General features: G+C 40.9%; 1 protein-coding gene across 4 annotated transcripts in view; it reads left to right on the top strand.

Annotated features, from left to right (window-relative positions):
* CUL2 (cullin 2) overlaps positions 1-13,967 on the top strand; it is an 82,330-nt gene that overhangs the window by 5,333 nt on the left and 63,030 nt on the right. For all 4 annotated transcript variants that reach the window (XM_032259663.1, XM_032259660.1, XM_032259661.1 and 1 more), the window contains exon 2: positions 13,015-13,155. In XM_032259663.1, the coding sequence (XP_032115554.1) occupies positions 13,037-13,155 (119 nt within the window). In that variant the 5' untranslated portion in view covers positions 13,015-13,036. The remainder of the gene's footprint in view (positions 1-13,014; positions 13,156-13,967) is intronic.

A 13,967-nucleotide genomic window follows, 5' to 3' on the forward strand; every position in this document is an offset into this window, starting at 1 on the left:
ACTGAACCCTCTCTTAGTAATCAGCTAATCGCAATATCTGTTTAGAGTGATCTGGCTCTGTGCTTGAGTTTGAATCTTAACAGTAATGTATCTGTCACATTTCAGTTAGCATAATCTTTGGGTTACCACCTTTAAGAATATACAGATTTCTATGTCAGTACTTTATATTTGGCTTTTCATTGGGAAAGGCTTATTTGAAACAATTCTTTGATTCTTAAAGGTTTTGAGACAATCAGTAGGAGTGTTAGGTTAAGGTTGTGATGTTGGATCTGTAGAAACTTTGGGGGTACATTGAACCCTGTTGATTTTCCTTTGGAGGGGGAGAGGTGCAATATTTTCTTTTGCTTTAAGCTTTGTTATTCTGGAGAATTGAAAATTCAGACTGATACTGTTTTGTTTGATTGTTTGGGACAAAGTTTTGTTCTTGTTGCCCCTGCTGGCGTGTAATGGCGTGTTCTCGGCTCACTGCAACCTCTGCCTCCTGGATTCATGTGATTCTCCTGCCTCAGCCTCCCAAGTAGCTGGGACTACAGGTGCCTGCCACCACGCCTGGCTAATTTTTGTATTTTTAGTAGAAATGGGGTTTTGCCATGTTGACCAGGCTGGTCTTAAACTCCTGACCCCAAGTGATCTGCCCACCTCGGCCTCCCAAAGTGCTGGGATTACAGGCGTGAGCTACTGTACCTGGCCTCTCATATAGTTTAACGTTATAAATAACGTTAGTTATATCCGTTAACTCAGCGACTTAGTGTTTTTCTATTGTGGCTGCTTTTCAAAGAATGAAACATGGATTTGCCATGTTTAATTTTTTTTTAATATCTTGGCTTTGTTTTAATTCAGTTGAAGGAGATTGAAAGTACAGGCTACACTCCAGACTGGTTTTGAACTCCTTGGCTCAGGTGATCCTCCAGCCAGGCCTCACAAAGTGTTGGGATTACAGCAGGCATAAGTCACTGTGATCTGCCTGTGGTTTATCATGTAACCCAGTCATCATTTTGTTGCTTGATTTGTTCCAGATTTGACCTTTAGTTTGGCTTGTGTCCTTTAGATATGCCCCCACCCTCTTTTTGTGTGGGGAAAGCACCTTCTGTTTCCTGATATCATACATGTTCTAGGTTTACCTTGTATTTTTCCTGCTCCAGCCGTGGAGTCAGTCACTTTTCCAGAGTAGCTCTGGTTTCTTTTATTGGAGAATGATATTTAGAAACCAAGATGTAGGTTCTGCTTGTGCTCATTGCCCCTGTGGTGTCATTGCTCCTAGGCCCTTCTCAGTGAGCAGAGCTAGAAATATATGTGTATTCATCTATGCAGACACAAATATCTATGTTTATATCTTTGTATCTGCAGGTATATGTGTGTTTTTGGATTTAAAACCATGAGTTTGTAAATGAGACCTTTAATTACCGTCCACCACCACAGGATTTATGCTTGCCATTCCCCTTTATTTATAACTACTATTTTCTGACAGTGGGAAATAGAAGATACCTTTCTTTTTCTTTTCCTTACATTTTTTTTTTGAGATGGATTCTTGTTCTGTTGCCCAGGTTGCTGTGGTGCAGTGGCACAATCTTGGCTTGCCACAACCTCTGCCTCCTAGGTTCAAGCGATTCTCCTGCCTCAGCCTCCTGAGTAGCCTGCCACCGCACCTGACTAATTTTTGTATTTTTAGTAGAGATGGGGTTTCACCATGTTGGCCAGGCTGGTCTCGAACTCCTGACCTCAAGTTATCTGCCCACCTTGGCCTCCCAAAGTGCTGGGATTATAAGCGTGAGCTACCATGCCCAGCCGAAGATAACCTTTCTAATAGTAATAGTAATTACGTAAGTTATATATAATTACCAAAATAATCAATAATGTGACATCAAGAGAAAGATCCCCCAGTAGTCCTGAGCATTGAGAAGAATTTTATCTCAAAATATTTCTATTTTATGTATTTGATAATAGTCTGAACCAAAAATAACATTTTGGCATACTCCAAGTATTGTTTTGATTAGAGTGCATCCATTAAAAAATTTTCAGAGAGTATTTTGCAGTGAGATTCAGATACTTTGCTGGCATCAGAACTTTGTACTTGTGATCTAGTTTTTAAGCACTATGAATAAGGACAGTTTTTTTTTTTTGTATTTTTATATTGTGGTAAAACATAACATACAATTTACCATTTTAACTATCATTAAGGGTATAGTTCAGTGGTGTTAATTGCATTTACAGTGTGATCGTGACCCTCACCACCATTTCCAAAACTTTTTTGTTACTAGACAGAAACTCTGCAACCGTTAAGCAGTAGCTCCCCATTTCCCCTGCCCCCAGCATCTGATAAAATCTTTGTCTTTATGAATTTCCCCGCATATATAGTTTTAAGCAGGACCATAAGATATTTTTCACTTTGTGTTTGATGTATTTGACTTGGTGTAATGTCTTCAAGATTCATTCTTGTCATAGCATGTATCGGAATTTATTTTTAATTTTATTTTTTTGAAATGGAGTTTTGCTCTTGCTGCCCAAGCAGGAGTGCAGTTGAGCCATCTCGACCCACTACAACCTCTGCCCCCCAGGTTCAGGTGATTCTCCTGCCTCAGCCTCCTGAGAAGCAGGGATAACAGGCATGCACCACCACTCCTGGATAATTTTTAGTAGAAATGGGGTTTCACCATGTTAGCCAGGCTGGTCTCGAACTCCTGACCTCAGGTGATCCACACGCCTCAGCCTCCCAAAGTGCTGGGATTACAGGTGTGAGCTGCTGCACCTGGCCTGGATTTTTTTATTTTGAGAGACAAGGTCTGGCTCTGTTTCCCAGGCTGGAGTGCAGCAGTGCCATCATAACTCACTTTCAGAATGCTGGGATTAGGCTTGAGCCACCTCACTGTCTCTCTATGGGTTTGTAAACAGGAGGTGTCAAGAAAGTTACTAGAGGGATAATTGATATGCATCTGCTATACCCGTATCCCCTTTTTAATTATTCTTCGATTCCTGTGTCTTCTATAGGAGTGTCAGGACATTTAATGTATTATATAGAAGCCAGCAAATGCTGTAGATTGCAGTGGTACAGTCACAGCTTGGGCTCCAGGGATCCTTCCATCCCAGCCTCCCTAGTAGCTGGGTCTACGGGTGCATGCCAGCATACCTGGCTAATGTGTTTGTATTTTGTGGAGGTGGGGTTCACCATGTTGCCCAGGTTGCCTGCGAACTTCTGGGCTCAAGCAATCTGCCTGTCTCGGCCTCCCAGAGTGCTGGGATTATAGGTATGGGCCACTGCACACAGCCAAAAAAATGTGTTCTTCATGTTTTAATAATTTGTGTAAAGGCTAGTTGGTTCTAGCTTTGTCTAGTATTCATGCAAAAATGGGTTTGTCTAGTCATGAGGGACTCAGAAATTCAAGTTCTCTAACTTACCTGAGATCTGGGATACATATATGAGAATAGTTTTTTTAAAAAGGTCAGTTTCTTAAATTCATTGACTAGATTATTGAAAAAATGAGAAAGCAAGTGAAAAAGACGTTAAACTTCAAGCTGATAAGAGCGATGCGAAAACTTAAAAAAACAAAGTACAGACTGTGTGGGCCTATGGGGGAGTCTAAAGTTCATTGCAGAGAGGGGTCTCTTATTCTGGTGAAGTGGGTTTATTTTTGGAAGCAGATGGCTGCTTTTTTGAGACAAGATCTCAGTCTTTTGGCCCAGGCTGGAGTGAGTGGTGCCCTTGTAGCTTACTATAACCTTGAACTTTTCCTGTGCTCAAGCCATGTTCCCACCTTAGCCTCCTGAGTAGCTGTGACACCTGGCGGCACGTGTTATCAGGGGGCCCAACTATTATAATTTTGTTTTTTGCAAAGACCAGGTCTCTATGTTGATCAGGCTAGTTTCAAACTCGCAGGCTCAAGTGATCCTCCCACCTCAATCTCTCAGAGTACTGGGATTACAGGTGTGAGCCACGACACCTGGTGCAGTTGGTTTCTATAACATGCTTATTGTATTATAAATACATTCCCTACTCCCCACTATGTCTTCCCGTTTTGAGACTTCAGGATGTTTTCCTGCAGTATACATTTTGGCACACGCTATATGTCTGTTCACTCTTTTTTTCCCCAACTCATTTCTTTTTTTAAAATATGTACTATAGCTAATGCTCAACCTAGGACCACAATTGGTTCCGACAGACCGGTCGTAACACGATTTGGTCGTAAGTTGAGTAGGCTATATGTACAGTACTGTGAAATGATGTTATAAAAATCTTTAAGTCATATTTTATCATAATTTTCTTTCATTATTGTTATATATCATAATTTTCTTTGTTCATTTTATGCCATTTGTATCATCTCTACACCATTTTGTTTCTTATTTTTACATTCGTCAGGTTTAAGTAAAACACTGCATTACCAGTACAACTGGTTTAATATTTGCAAAACATACAAAATTATAAAATACAGGTGCATACAAAAATACAAAATACAGGTGTAAAAAATACCATAGGAAACATTTTCCCAATTGCAAAACATATCAAAATATATAAACATGTACGAAACATTTTATTGGCCGCTGGTGCTTGGCTGCGGATCGTTGATGTCCTCATCTGAGGCAGCAGTTGGGGTTACCGGAGTTGGTTTTTTTCATAAACATGGTGAGCTTTGTCTGAATTGTATGTTTCTTTTTTTCTTCATAAATTTCATGATACGGATGAAACACATCATTTGCCATCCGTTCAATCCTTGCAAATCGTTTGATGTTTGGGTCCATTGCTTCGAAATGTATAGGAAGTTTATTGGGAGGGGTTTGATGAAAAATATCCAAGACACAAAACACAAATTGCTGTACCGAGTCTGGGACAACAGTTGAAATGGTGCACGCGGAGATGGTAGTGCTGCCGGAAGCTGGTCCGCACCGTCAAACGCCCAGCTGGGCAACGTTTGTGCTGCCAGACGCGGAGCAGTCGTGGCTAGCGATTGTGGTCGTAAAGTCGAATGGTTGTAAGTTGCATAGGTCGTAAGTCGATCAATACCTGTACTAGAAATTCTAGACTGGGTGCGGTGGCGCACGCCTGCACTTTGGGAGGCCAAGGCTGTTGGAAGCTTGAGCTCAGGAGTTCAAGACCAGCCTGGGCAACGTAGGGAAAACCTGTCTCTACTAATACAAAAAGTAGCTGAGTGCGGTGGTATGCCCCCATAGTCCCAGCTACTTGGGAGGCTGAGGCAGGAGGATCACTTGAGCCCAGGAGGTCAAGGCTGCAGTGAGCTGGGACCACGCTGCTGCACTGGGTGGCGGAACAAGATCGTGTCTCAAAAATAAGTAAATAAATAAAAATAGAAATTCTAAAGCCAGAGAGTCGCGATGGAAATATTTGTGGAGTACTTAGAGCTCTGTGGGTCAGACCTTACTGCAACAAAAAACGTTACACCCTAAATCTCCAAATAAGAAAGGGCATTCTTAGTTACATCCAATGGCTCACTCATTTGATACAGCAAGATGAAAATGCATTCTTGGGGCTTATTTTAATGTTAAATGATGGCAGCATATTTGGTCAGTGTGCACCATTGGCAGCCTTGGGTCCACCTATGGAAACGGAAAATAATGACAAGTTAATATCATATTCCACCTCTCCGCCCCCACTTATTCGCAGTTTTGTTTTCTGCATTTTAGTTACCCATGGTCAGCGGGGTCTGAAAATATTAAATGGAAAAATTCAGAAAAAACTCATAATTAAATTCCGCACCATTCTCAGTAGTGTGATGAAATCTTGCCATGTCCTGCTCAGACGTGAGTCATCCCTTTGTCCAGTGTCTCCACACTGTCGATGGCTCCTGCCATTAGTCACTTAGTAGCTGTCTTGATTATCAGATAGACTGTTGCAGTTTTGCAATACTTGTATTCAAGTAACCCTGATTTTATTTAATAAGGGCCCCCAAAGTGCAGGAGTAGTGACCCTAGCAATATGGATATGCCAGAAAGCAGCAGAGTGCTTCTTTTACATGAAAAGGTGAAAGTTCTCAATAAGGGAAGGTAAATAAATAGGCTGAGGTTGCAAAGACCTGCCGTAAGCAGGTCTAGTAAGAACTTTTTTCTTTCTTCACAATTAGGAAAGAAAAGAAATTATGAGGATAGAAAAATAAATTGTGAAGAAAGAAAAATTCTTACTAGTTTTGGTGTCAGACCTCAAACTATACAAGTGATAGTTACATTGTGTAGTAAGTGCTTAGTTAATGTGGAAAAGGTATTACACTGGTGGGTGGAAGACATGAGCAGAGACAAGTTCCACTTGATGGCAACATATTGTGCCAGAAGCTTGAAGACTCAGCAAGGGACCCCCAGAGACGAATGACACCAAGCTGTTTACTCTAAGTCAGGGAAGGTAGCACACATGAAGGAATTCAGAAGGTCGGTAGGAAGTAGGCTGATGCCGACATTCTGGTGCCTGTGTCACTCAGCTCTCATCATCTCATTACATAGGCGTTGTATTTCTCACATCTTCACAGGAAGGGTGAGTACAGCACAGTGAGATATTCTGAGAGAGACCACACTCCACGTAACTTTTATTACGGCATAATGTGATAATTGTTATATCTTATTGTTAGTTACTGTGCTTGATTTATATATTAAACTTTATCATAGACATGTATGTATATGAAAAAACATAGTTTCAGGCATCCACTGGGGATCTTAACGTGTCCTCTCAGATAAGGCTTTGGTGGGGAACTATTGTTACGCTCTTTTTTGGGTCTTAAATGTTTTTCTTATTTGGCGTATTAAGAATGAAATCTAAGCCTATTGAGTGGCACTTGAAAAGCTAATTATAGTGTCTTAACCATCTGAAACCAACTTAGACCACTCTATTGTATCTTACTGGTAATTTTTGGATCCCCAATTTTTATTGCTGCTACTGATCAATACTGAAATAAAAAATTGTCATTCAGTTTTGTTTACTATGAAGAGAATCAAAATAGGAAGTGGTTAGCTGTTTACAGTATTGATAATTATACTTTTAGAAGGCAACTAAGGCCAGGCGCCGTGGATCATACCTGTAATCTCAGCACTTTGGGAGGCTGAGGTGGGCGCGGATCACGAGGTCAAGAGATCGAGACCATCCTGGCTAACATGGTGAAACCCTGTCTCTACTGAAAATGTAAAAACAGTTAGCTAGGCTTGGTGATACATACCTGTAGTCCCAGCTACTCAGGAGGCTGAGGCAGGACAATCGCTTGAACTTGGGAGGCAGAGGTTGCAGTGAGCTGAGATTGCGCCATGCACTCCAGCTTGGGCTGCAGAGTGAGACTTTGTCTCAAAAAAAAAAAGAAAATAAATAAAAAGGCAACTAAAATATGACACACCAAAGTGAATCTTTTGAGATACTGTAACTTTTACCTGCTGAAATTATCTAAATTGTTTCTTTTTGCCCGGGTGAGTTCACAGGAATAAATCTCTTTATTTGAAAAATGTCTAAATGAAGAGCAGGATCACCCCAAGTTAAAATTCATCTGATCTTAACAAAGTTATATATATTTTTTATTTCTGCTATTAGTAAATGTTTGGGGGTGGACATTCTGTCAGGCTATGTTAGCACATCATACTTAGGGACAGTACCATGTGTTTTGTGTGCTCTTCTGCAACTTTGGAAGCCTAAAACAGGAAAGTTAAGATTCTCAGAAGGGAAGAAGTTTCGTCACAGCTTTCAGTTAGTGAGAGATGATGTGCTTTCTCCTCCAAATTTATGAAAATATTAATGATGTTTGTGAGGAGTAGGATTTTTTAGATTCCTTTAATATGGAAAATTGTAAACACATACAAAAAAAAAAAGAACATTGTAATAAATCTCCATGTCCCTGTTACTCATCCTTAACAGTTATCAGCTCATGAGCAAGCTGTTTAATTGTGAAGCAAATTTCAGACAGCATATCATTATATCTGTAAATTTTTTTAATATGATTTTTATTTATTTATTATTATTATTATTTTTTGAGACAGGGTCTTGCTCTTTTGCCCAGGCTGGAGTGCAGTGGCACGATCTCGGCTAACTACACAACCTCTGCCTCCCAGGTTCAAGTGATTCTTCTGACACAGCCTCCTGCGTAGCTGGGATTACAGGCACCTACCACCATGCCTGGCTAATTTTTGTATTTTTTTAATAGAGATGAGGTTTCACCATGTTGCCAGCTGGTCTCGAACTCCTGACTTCAAGTGATCCACCTGCCTTAACCTCCCAAAGTGCTGGGCTTACAGGCATGAGCCACCGCACCTGGGTCCAAATACACTCTTAAGAGAAAAAAGCAGATATGTAGCAATCTGAATAGTATACCATTTATGTAAAACAGATGAAAGAAAGACCACATTTGTATTATGTAAAAGGGAATAACAAATCAACATATATGTCTAAAATACACCCAGGAACATAGAAAACTTACTGCCTTTGGTGATGGGAGGTGGCCACTAGGTCATACACAGGAGTGGTGGGAGAGAGATTGAGATTTCAGAATTTTATGCTAAGCGACCATGTGGATGTGTTAATACTTATTTCCACCACATCCCCGTTACAGTGCTGTAAAATTTTTGGTGTGATTTTTAGAATTCACTTTTAAATGTATAGCAGCTTTATTGAGAGATACTGCACATACCATTCAGTTTGAACACACAATGGAGTGGTTTTTAGTGTATAGTTGTGCAGCTGTCATGACAGTCAACTTTCGAGCATTGTCATCACCTTATTGGCAGTCATTTCCCACTTTCCCCAAGTTCCCTAGGCAACCACTCATCTACTTTCCGTCTCTATAGATTTGCCTATTCTTGATACTCCATATAAATAGAGTTGTACATTATGTGGCTGTTTTGTGGCCCTCTTCATTCACTTAGTACAATGTTTTTGAGGTTCATCCATGTGGTGGTGTGTATGGGTACTTTATTGCCTTGTATTTCCAAATAATAATTTATTGTATGGATATATCACATTTAATTTAACCATTTATCAGTTGATACACACTTGGGCTGTTTCAAAGGCCTTTATGAATGATACTGCAGTGAACATTTCTATACCAGTTTTTACGTGAATATGTTGTATTTCTCTTGGGAGTTTTATTTTTCTTTGTGGAATTGCCGAGTCATATGGTAACTGCATTTTATAATTCACTTTTGAGATTATTATTGACAATCGTGCATATTTAGAAATTACGCACTTAGGAAATCTAATCTACAAGTGTTTTCAAATGTAACAAAAATGTTGCAAGTATTATATTAATGTTGACTTAATATTTTATGGAAACAGGTAATTAAATATAAATTTTTATTTTACAGTTTTTAAAAATGTGGAGAAAGAGTGTGTGTATGTGTGTGTGTGTTTTAGGTCCCATAAGTCTTATGCCCTAGGCACTGTACCTGTGTGTGCTAAAACTCCATTGTTGCAAGAGTGGAACTCACAAGAAAGCCAAAGGGGACTGTGGTGATTTCAGGAGACTTGGATTTGCAGTTACCTGATGGGACACAATCTGAGTGCACGTGGGAATCTCGCTAAGGCACAGTAATGAAGAACAAGACTGATAGATTTATGAATTATTTGACAGCTTGGGAGCTAGAAAGTAAAGTAGTGTGGCTGTGGTCCTCTTTCTTTTTCTTTCTTTCTCTTTTTTTGAGATGGAGTCTCGCTCTGTTACCCAGGCTGGAGTGCAATGGCACAATCTCGGCTCACTGCAGCCTCCACCTCCCAGGTTCAAGCAATTCTCCTGTCTCAGCCTTCCGAGTAGCTGGGACTACAGGCATGTGCTACCACCCCTGGCTAATTTTTGCATTTTTAGGAGAGACAGGGTTTTACCATAGTGGTTAGGCTGGTCTTGAACTCCTGACCTCAGATGATCCGCCTGCCTCAGCCTCCCAAAGTGCTGGGATTACAGCCGTGAGCCACGGCACCCTGCCATGGTCCTCTTTCTTTCTTTGTCCTGTCTCTTTCACATCCTTATGTAAACTTTCCATGAATGTTATTATTAAACAATTTCAAGAAAACAAAAGAAACTTTATTTTCCTACTTATACAGCTAGCAAGCAGAGAATCTGACAGACTGTTGCGGCATACTTCCTGCTGTTGGGCTGTCAGTTTTTGGTGTGTTGCAGGAGGCCAGTGCTTCTCTCACCTTGGCTTCCAGAGTTTCTATCCATCCAAGCATGGATTGTAACCGTGTATTTTCCTTATAGAACCATAAATCTATCAGTCTCAATAGAGAAGTCAGTGTCAGTCTGATTCCATAAAGCAAAAAAAAAATCTGTGCAGCTCTTAAACTAATTTGCAAGCAGTGTGTTTAATATGATTTCATTTTATAAGGGGAGAGGGTGAATGTGAGGGGAGCATCGCCAGCTTTTTGATAGGCAGTTAACAGACTTGTCCCCACTCTCAGAAACATTCAGGTAATTCTAGTTGAGAGTGATGAAGTGCTCCAACAGAGGAAAGTGTGGAGTTCTCAGATAATACCTACGATAGGACACCTTCTGTGGCTTAAATGGTCCCAGAAAGTTTCTTAAAAGCAGATGTAGGCTGGGCACAGTGGCTCACACCTATAATTCCATCACTTTGGGAGGCCAAGGCGAGCAGATCATTTGAGACTCAGGAGTTCGAGACCAATCTGGCCAACATGGTGAAACCCCATCTCTACTAAAAATACAAAAATTAGCCAAGTGTGGTGAGTTGTGCCTGTAATCCCAGCTACTTGAGAGGCTGAGGCAGGAGAATCACTTCAACCCAGGAGGCAGAGGTTGCAGTAAACTGAGATCTCACCATTGCACTCCAACCTGGGTGACAGAGGGAGACTCTGTCTCAGAAAAAAAAGGAAAAAAAAAGGCTGATGGACCAACGTTAGACTATCAGTAAGAGTTAGGTGGAATGGCTAAGGAAAAGAGAAGCACTTTAGGTAGAGAAACTAGTAAGAGTAAAGGCAAATGTATGAATCAGGCTGATGTGTTCAGTGATCTCCAAGCAGTGAGAAGTTCCTGGATTCTCTTGTCATGGTAGGTAGTCCCAGGAGAGGAGGAGCTTGGGTGCCATGTTGCAGTTGAGCCTAAACTGAGTGCTGTCTGTAAAAGGAAACAACAAACAGCTTTATGTACAAAGTAACATGGTCAACTTTTGGCCTAGGTAGGTTATTTTTGTGTCTTTGATAAGGGCAAGAGCTAAGATTCTGATCTTGAAGTCAAGAACTTTGTTTCTGCCCACCGTATCCTCAGAACTTGGAATGGTGCCTGGCAAGGACCAGCAAGCACGTTAGTGAGGCAGCACAGCTGCACACAGCAGCCGAGCACACGCCGCAGCACAGGTCTGAATCCTGATGTCACCATTACGGAGCTCTGTGACCTTAAGCATGTTTCTGAATCACCTGCCACTCAGTTTTCATATTCAGAAAATGAGAACAGGGGGACTACCTGTCAGATTGCTGGGAGAATTAAACGAGTTGATACAGGGTGCTTGGCTCACAGTATATACTGTGTAAATGTTAACAGCTGTTACTATTTCTGCTGAGGACCTGATTCCAGAGCATTTGTGGGGCTACACAGGAGTGGATGGATTCAGGAAATACTCATGTGCACAGTTGATGATAGGATGTGGCGAACAAAGGAGAGAAAGAGGTATGGTTAATGCCCTCATTTAGAGCTTGGGAAACTTAGTGGTTCTCCCACCTCGTCCACTGCCACCTTCTCTCCAACTTTGCACAGTAAAATCACTGCAGTTCCGTTCTACATAGTTCAGGACTGAGTTGAAGGCCAGGAGGTGGAGGCTTTGGTATGTTGAGGAAAGAGGGTATGATTCAACATGGCATACCCTCTTTTGGATATTTGACTTTTCTCTGATTTTTTTTTTTCTCTTTTCCATGGAGGCTATTCCTGGGATTCCTTGAGTTCTTAGCCGGGAACGTAGAAGGGCCTCTCCTGGGCTGTGGCTGGCGGTGCAGCTGCCATCCTCCCCACTGCCTTGCTCGTTCTCTTTCTGCATCGTCCCCTCCTCCCTGTTCTCTGCCTCCCCTTTCCCCCATGGTGGGAGATAGGAGAAGAGAGGTTTCATCCTTTTTTGGCCTTGGCTGCAGACTAGGTTGGTGCTTCACAGTCCTGCTAATAAGGGGAGACTTGAGGGAGGTTGTTAAAACATTTGCCAGAAAAACGTTCTTTTGAGCAATTAAATTTCACTTAGAAAGTTTCTCTTTTAATTCTGATTATCTGATGCGATATTGGGAAAGATTTAGAATCTAGCTTGAACCAAGTTTCTATAACCTTGGGACCCTTTTGTTCCAGAAACCAGCTAACTCTTAAATGCAGCTTGTCTGCAAGGCAGGAGTCTTTGAACTCCCGTAAACGCTCACCAAATTCACTGGAGCCAGGGGTTCCATTGCTAGAGCCATGCTTTTCATTAGAACTGGGAGGTAGATACCCCAAGAATCTGGGAGGGAGCCTTAAGCTCTCCACTGCAAACCTGACATTTCTTTGAAATCTTTTTTCTAAATCTTAAAAGGTCATGTGAATTTTATATTCTACTCCACAATTCATCCCTGTTTGGTTTAATATAAATGTAAATTTCTTCTGTAATCTAATACCAAAACTAATGCTTCAGGAAGTTAAACCCTTTCATTTTCTTGTATCTTCTCATATTTCATTGCATGCTACCTTATTCCCCACTTTCAGGAGTGCAAACCACAAGGATTTGGTGTCAAAACCTTTTGGTTGAATATCTTGCATTATTTGGAAGTTGGCTTTTTGCTTAAGTGGGTCCCAGTTTCTTTCCCTCACAATATTAAATGAGAGCTATAAATCTTTGAAACTATACCCTTCATCATAAATAGTTTGTACTAGAAACCTTCCAGTTCCTAGAGTTTGTAATGATTATTAAATAGTCTGTGATGTTTCTTGTCTGGGTGGTCTTGGAAAGATGGAGCTAACGTTTTGTTGTGTACCGGGCACTTTTCTCACTCCTTGCGTATGTCATGCTATTTAATTATGCAGCACTTTAAAAACAAATAACTAAGCTTGTGGAATTCATGCTGACATTGTTATTGTTCTCAATTGACAGATTTCAACACTACACTTGCACAATGTCTTTGAAACCAAGAGTAGTAGATTTTGATGAAACATGGAACAAACTTTTGACAACAATAAAAGCTGTGGTCATGTTGGAATACGTCGAAAGAGCAACGTGGAACGACCGCTTCTCGTATCCTTTTAATGGCAGCTTGATCCATATTCTAAAATTGATAAACTTGTTGAAAAGTGAGAACATGTTCAAGGTTACGGAAGAACTTTCCCGTGTAACTATTTTCAAATACATTATTATGTACATTTTCAAGTTCATCACCTCTTTTATGGCAATCAGTGCTTGATAACCTTTCATTCAACGAATATTTATTGAGTAGTTAGTATCTGTCAAGGACTAATTTAGCCTTTGGGAAAATACAGTTGGCGAACAAAACAAATTCCTTTCTTTCCGTTATAATGGTAGAAACAGACACTAAACAGGTTAAAAAAAAATCTAATGCCCGTGCTTCTAAGAAGAGATAGTGATAAATGAAAACAGGATAAGGGCATCAGAAGCTTGGAGTACCTGTGTGTGTGCTGCTCTTTTCGAATGAGTGGCCAAGGAAGGCCTCCCTGAGGATGGGGACATTAGAGCAGAGACTTGAACGCAGCGAGGGAGCAAGCTGTGTGATTTCGGGGGGGAAGAGGACGCTTGGTGGAGAGTGAACAGCAAGTTCAGTGAGTGGGCTGGAAGCGTGTTTTTCATTAGATTGTCTACATTTGTGGATTGAGAGCTGTGTGTAACAATGCAGATTGTTGATTTCTCTAGGATACCCCGAAGCCTAGTTTCCTGCATTCCTCCGTGACAGTGATCTGCTAGACTAACTAGTGCTGCCTTCTCTAGCAATCTGCTGGGGCCACAGAAGGGCAGCCGTCATTATGTGGGGCATACATTCTTTAGTAAAGTTCTGATTTCATAAGATAGTGGTTCAGCTTGATCTCAATGCCTAA

The sequence above is a fragment of the Sapajus apella genome, unplaced genomic scaffold (assembly GCF_009761245.1).
Source record: "Sapajus apella isolate SASKATOON/1434 unplaced genomic scaffold, GSC_monkey_1.0 scaffold111, whole genome shotgun sequence".
In the NCBI taxonomy this organism is placed as follows: domain Eukaryota; kingdom Metazoa; phylum Chordata; class Mammalia; order Primates; family Cebidae; genus Sapajus; species Sapajus apella.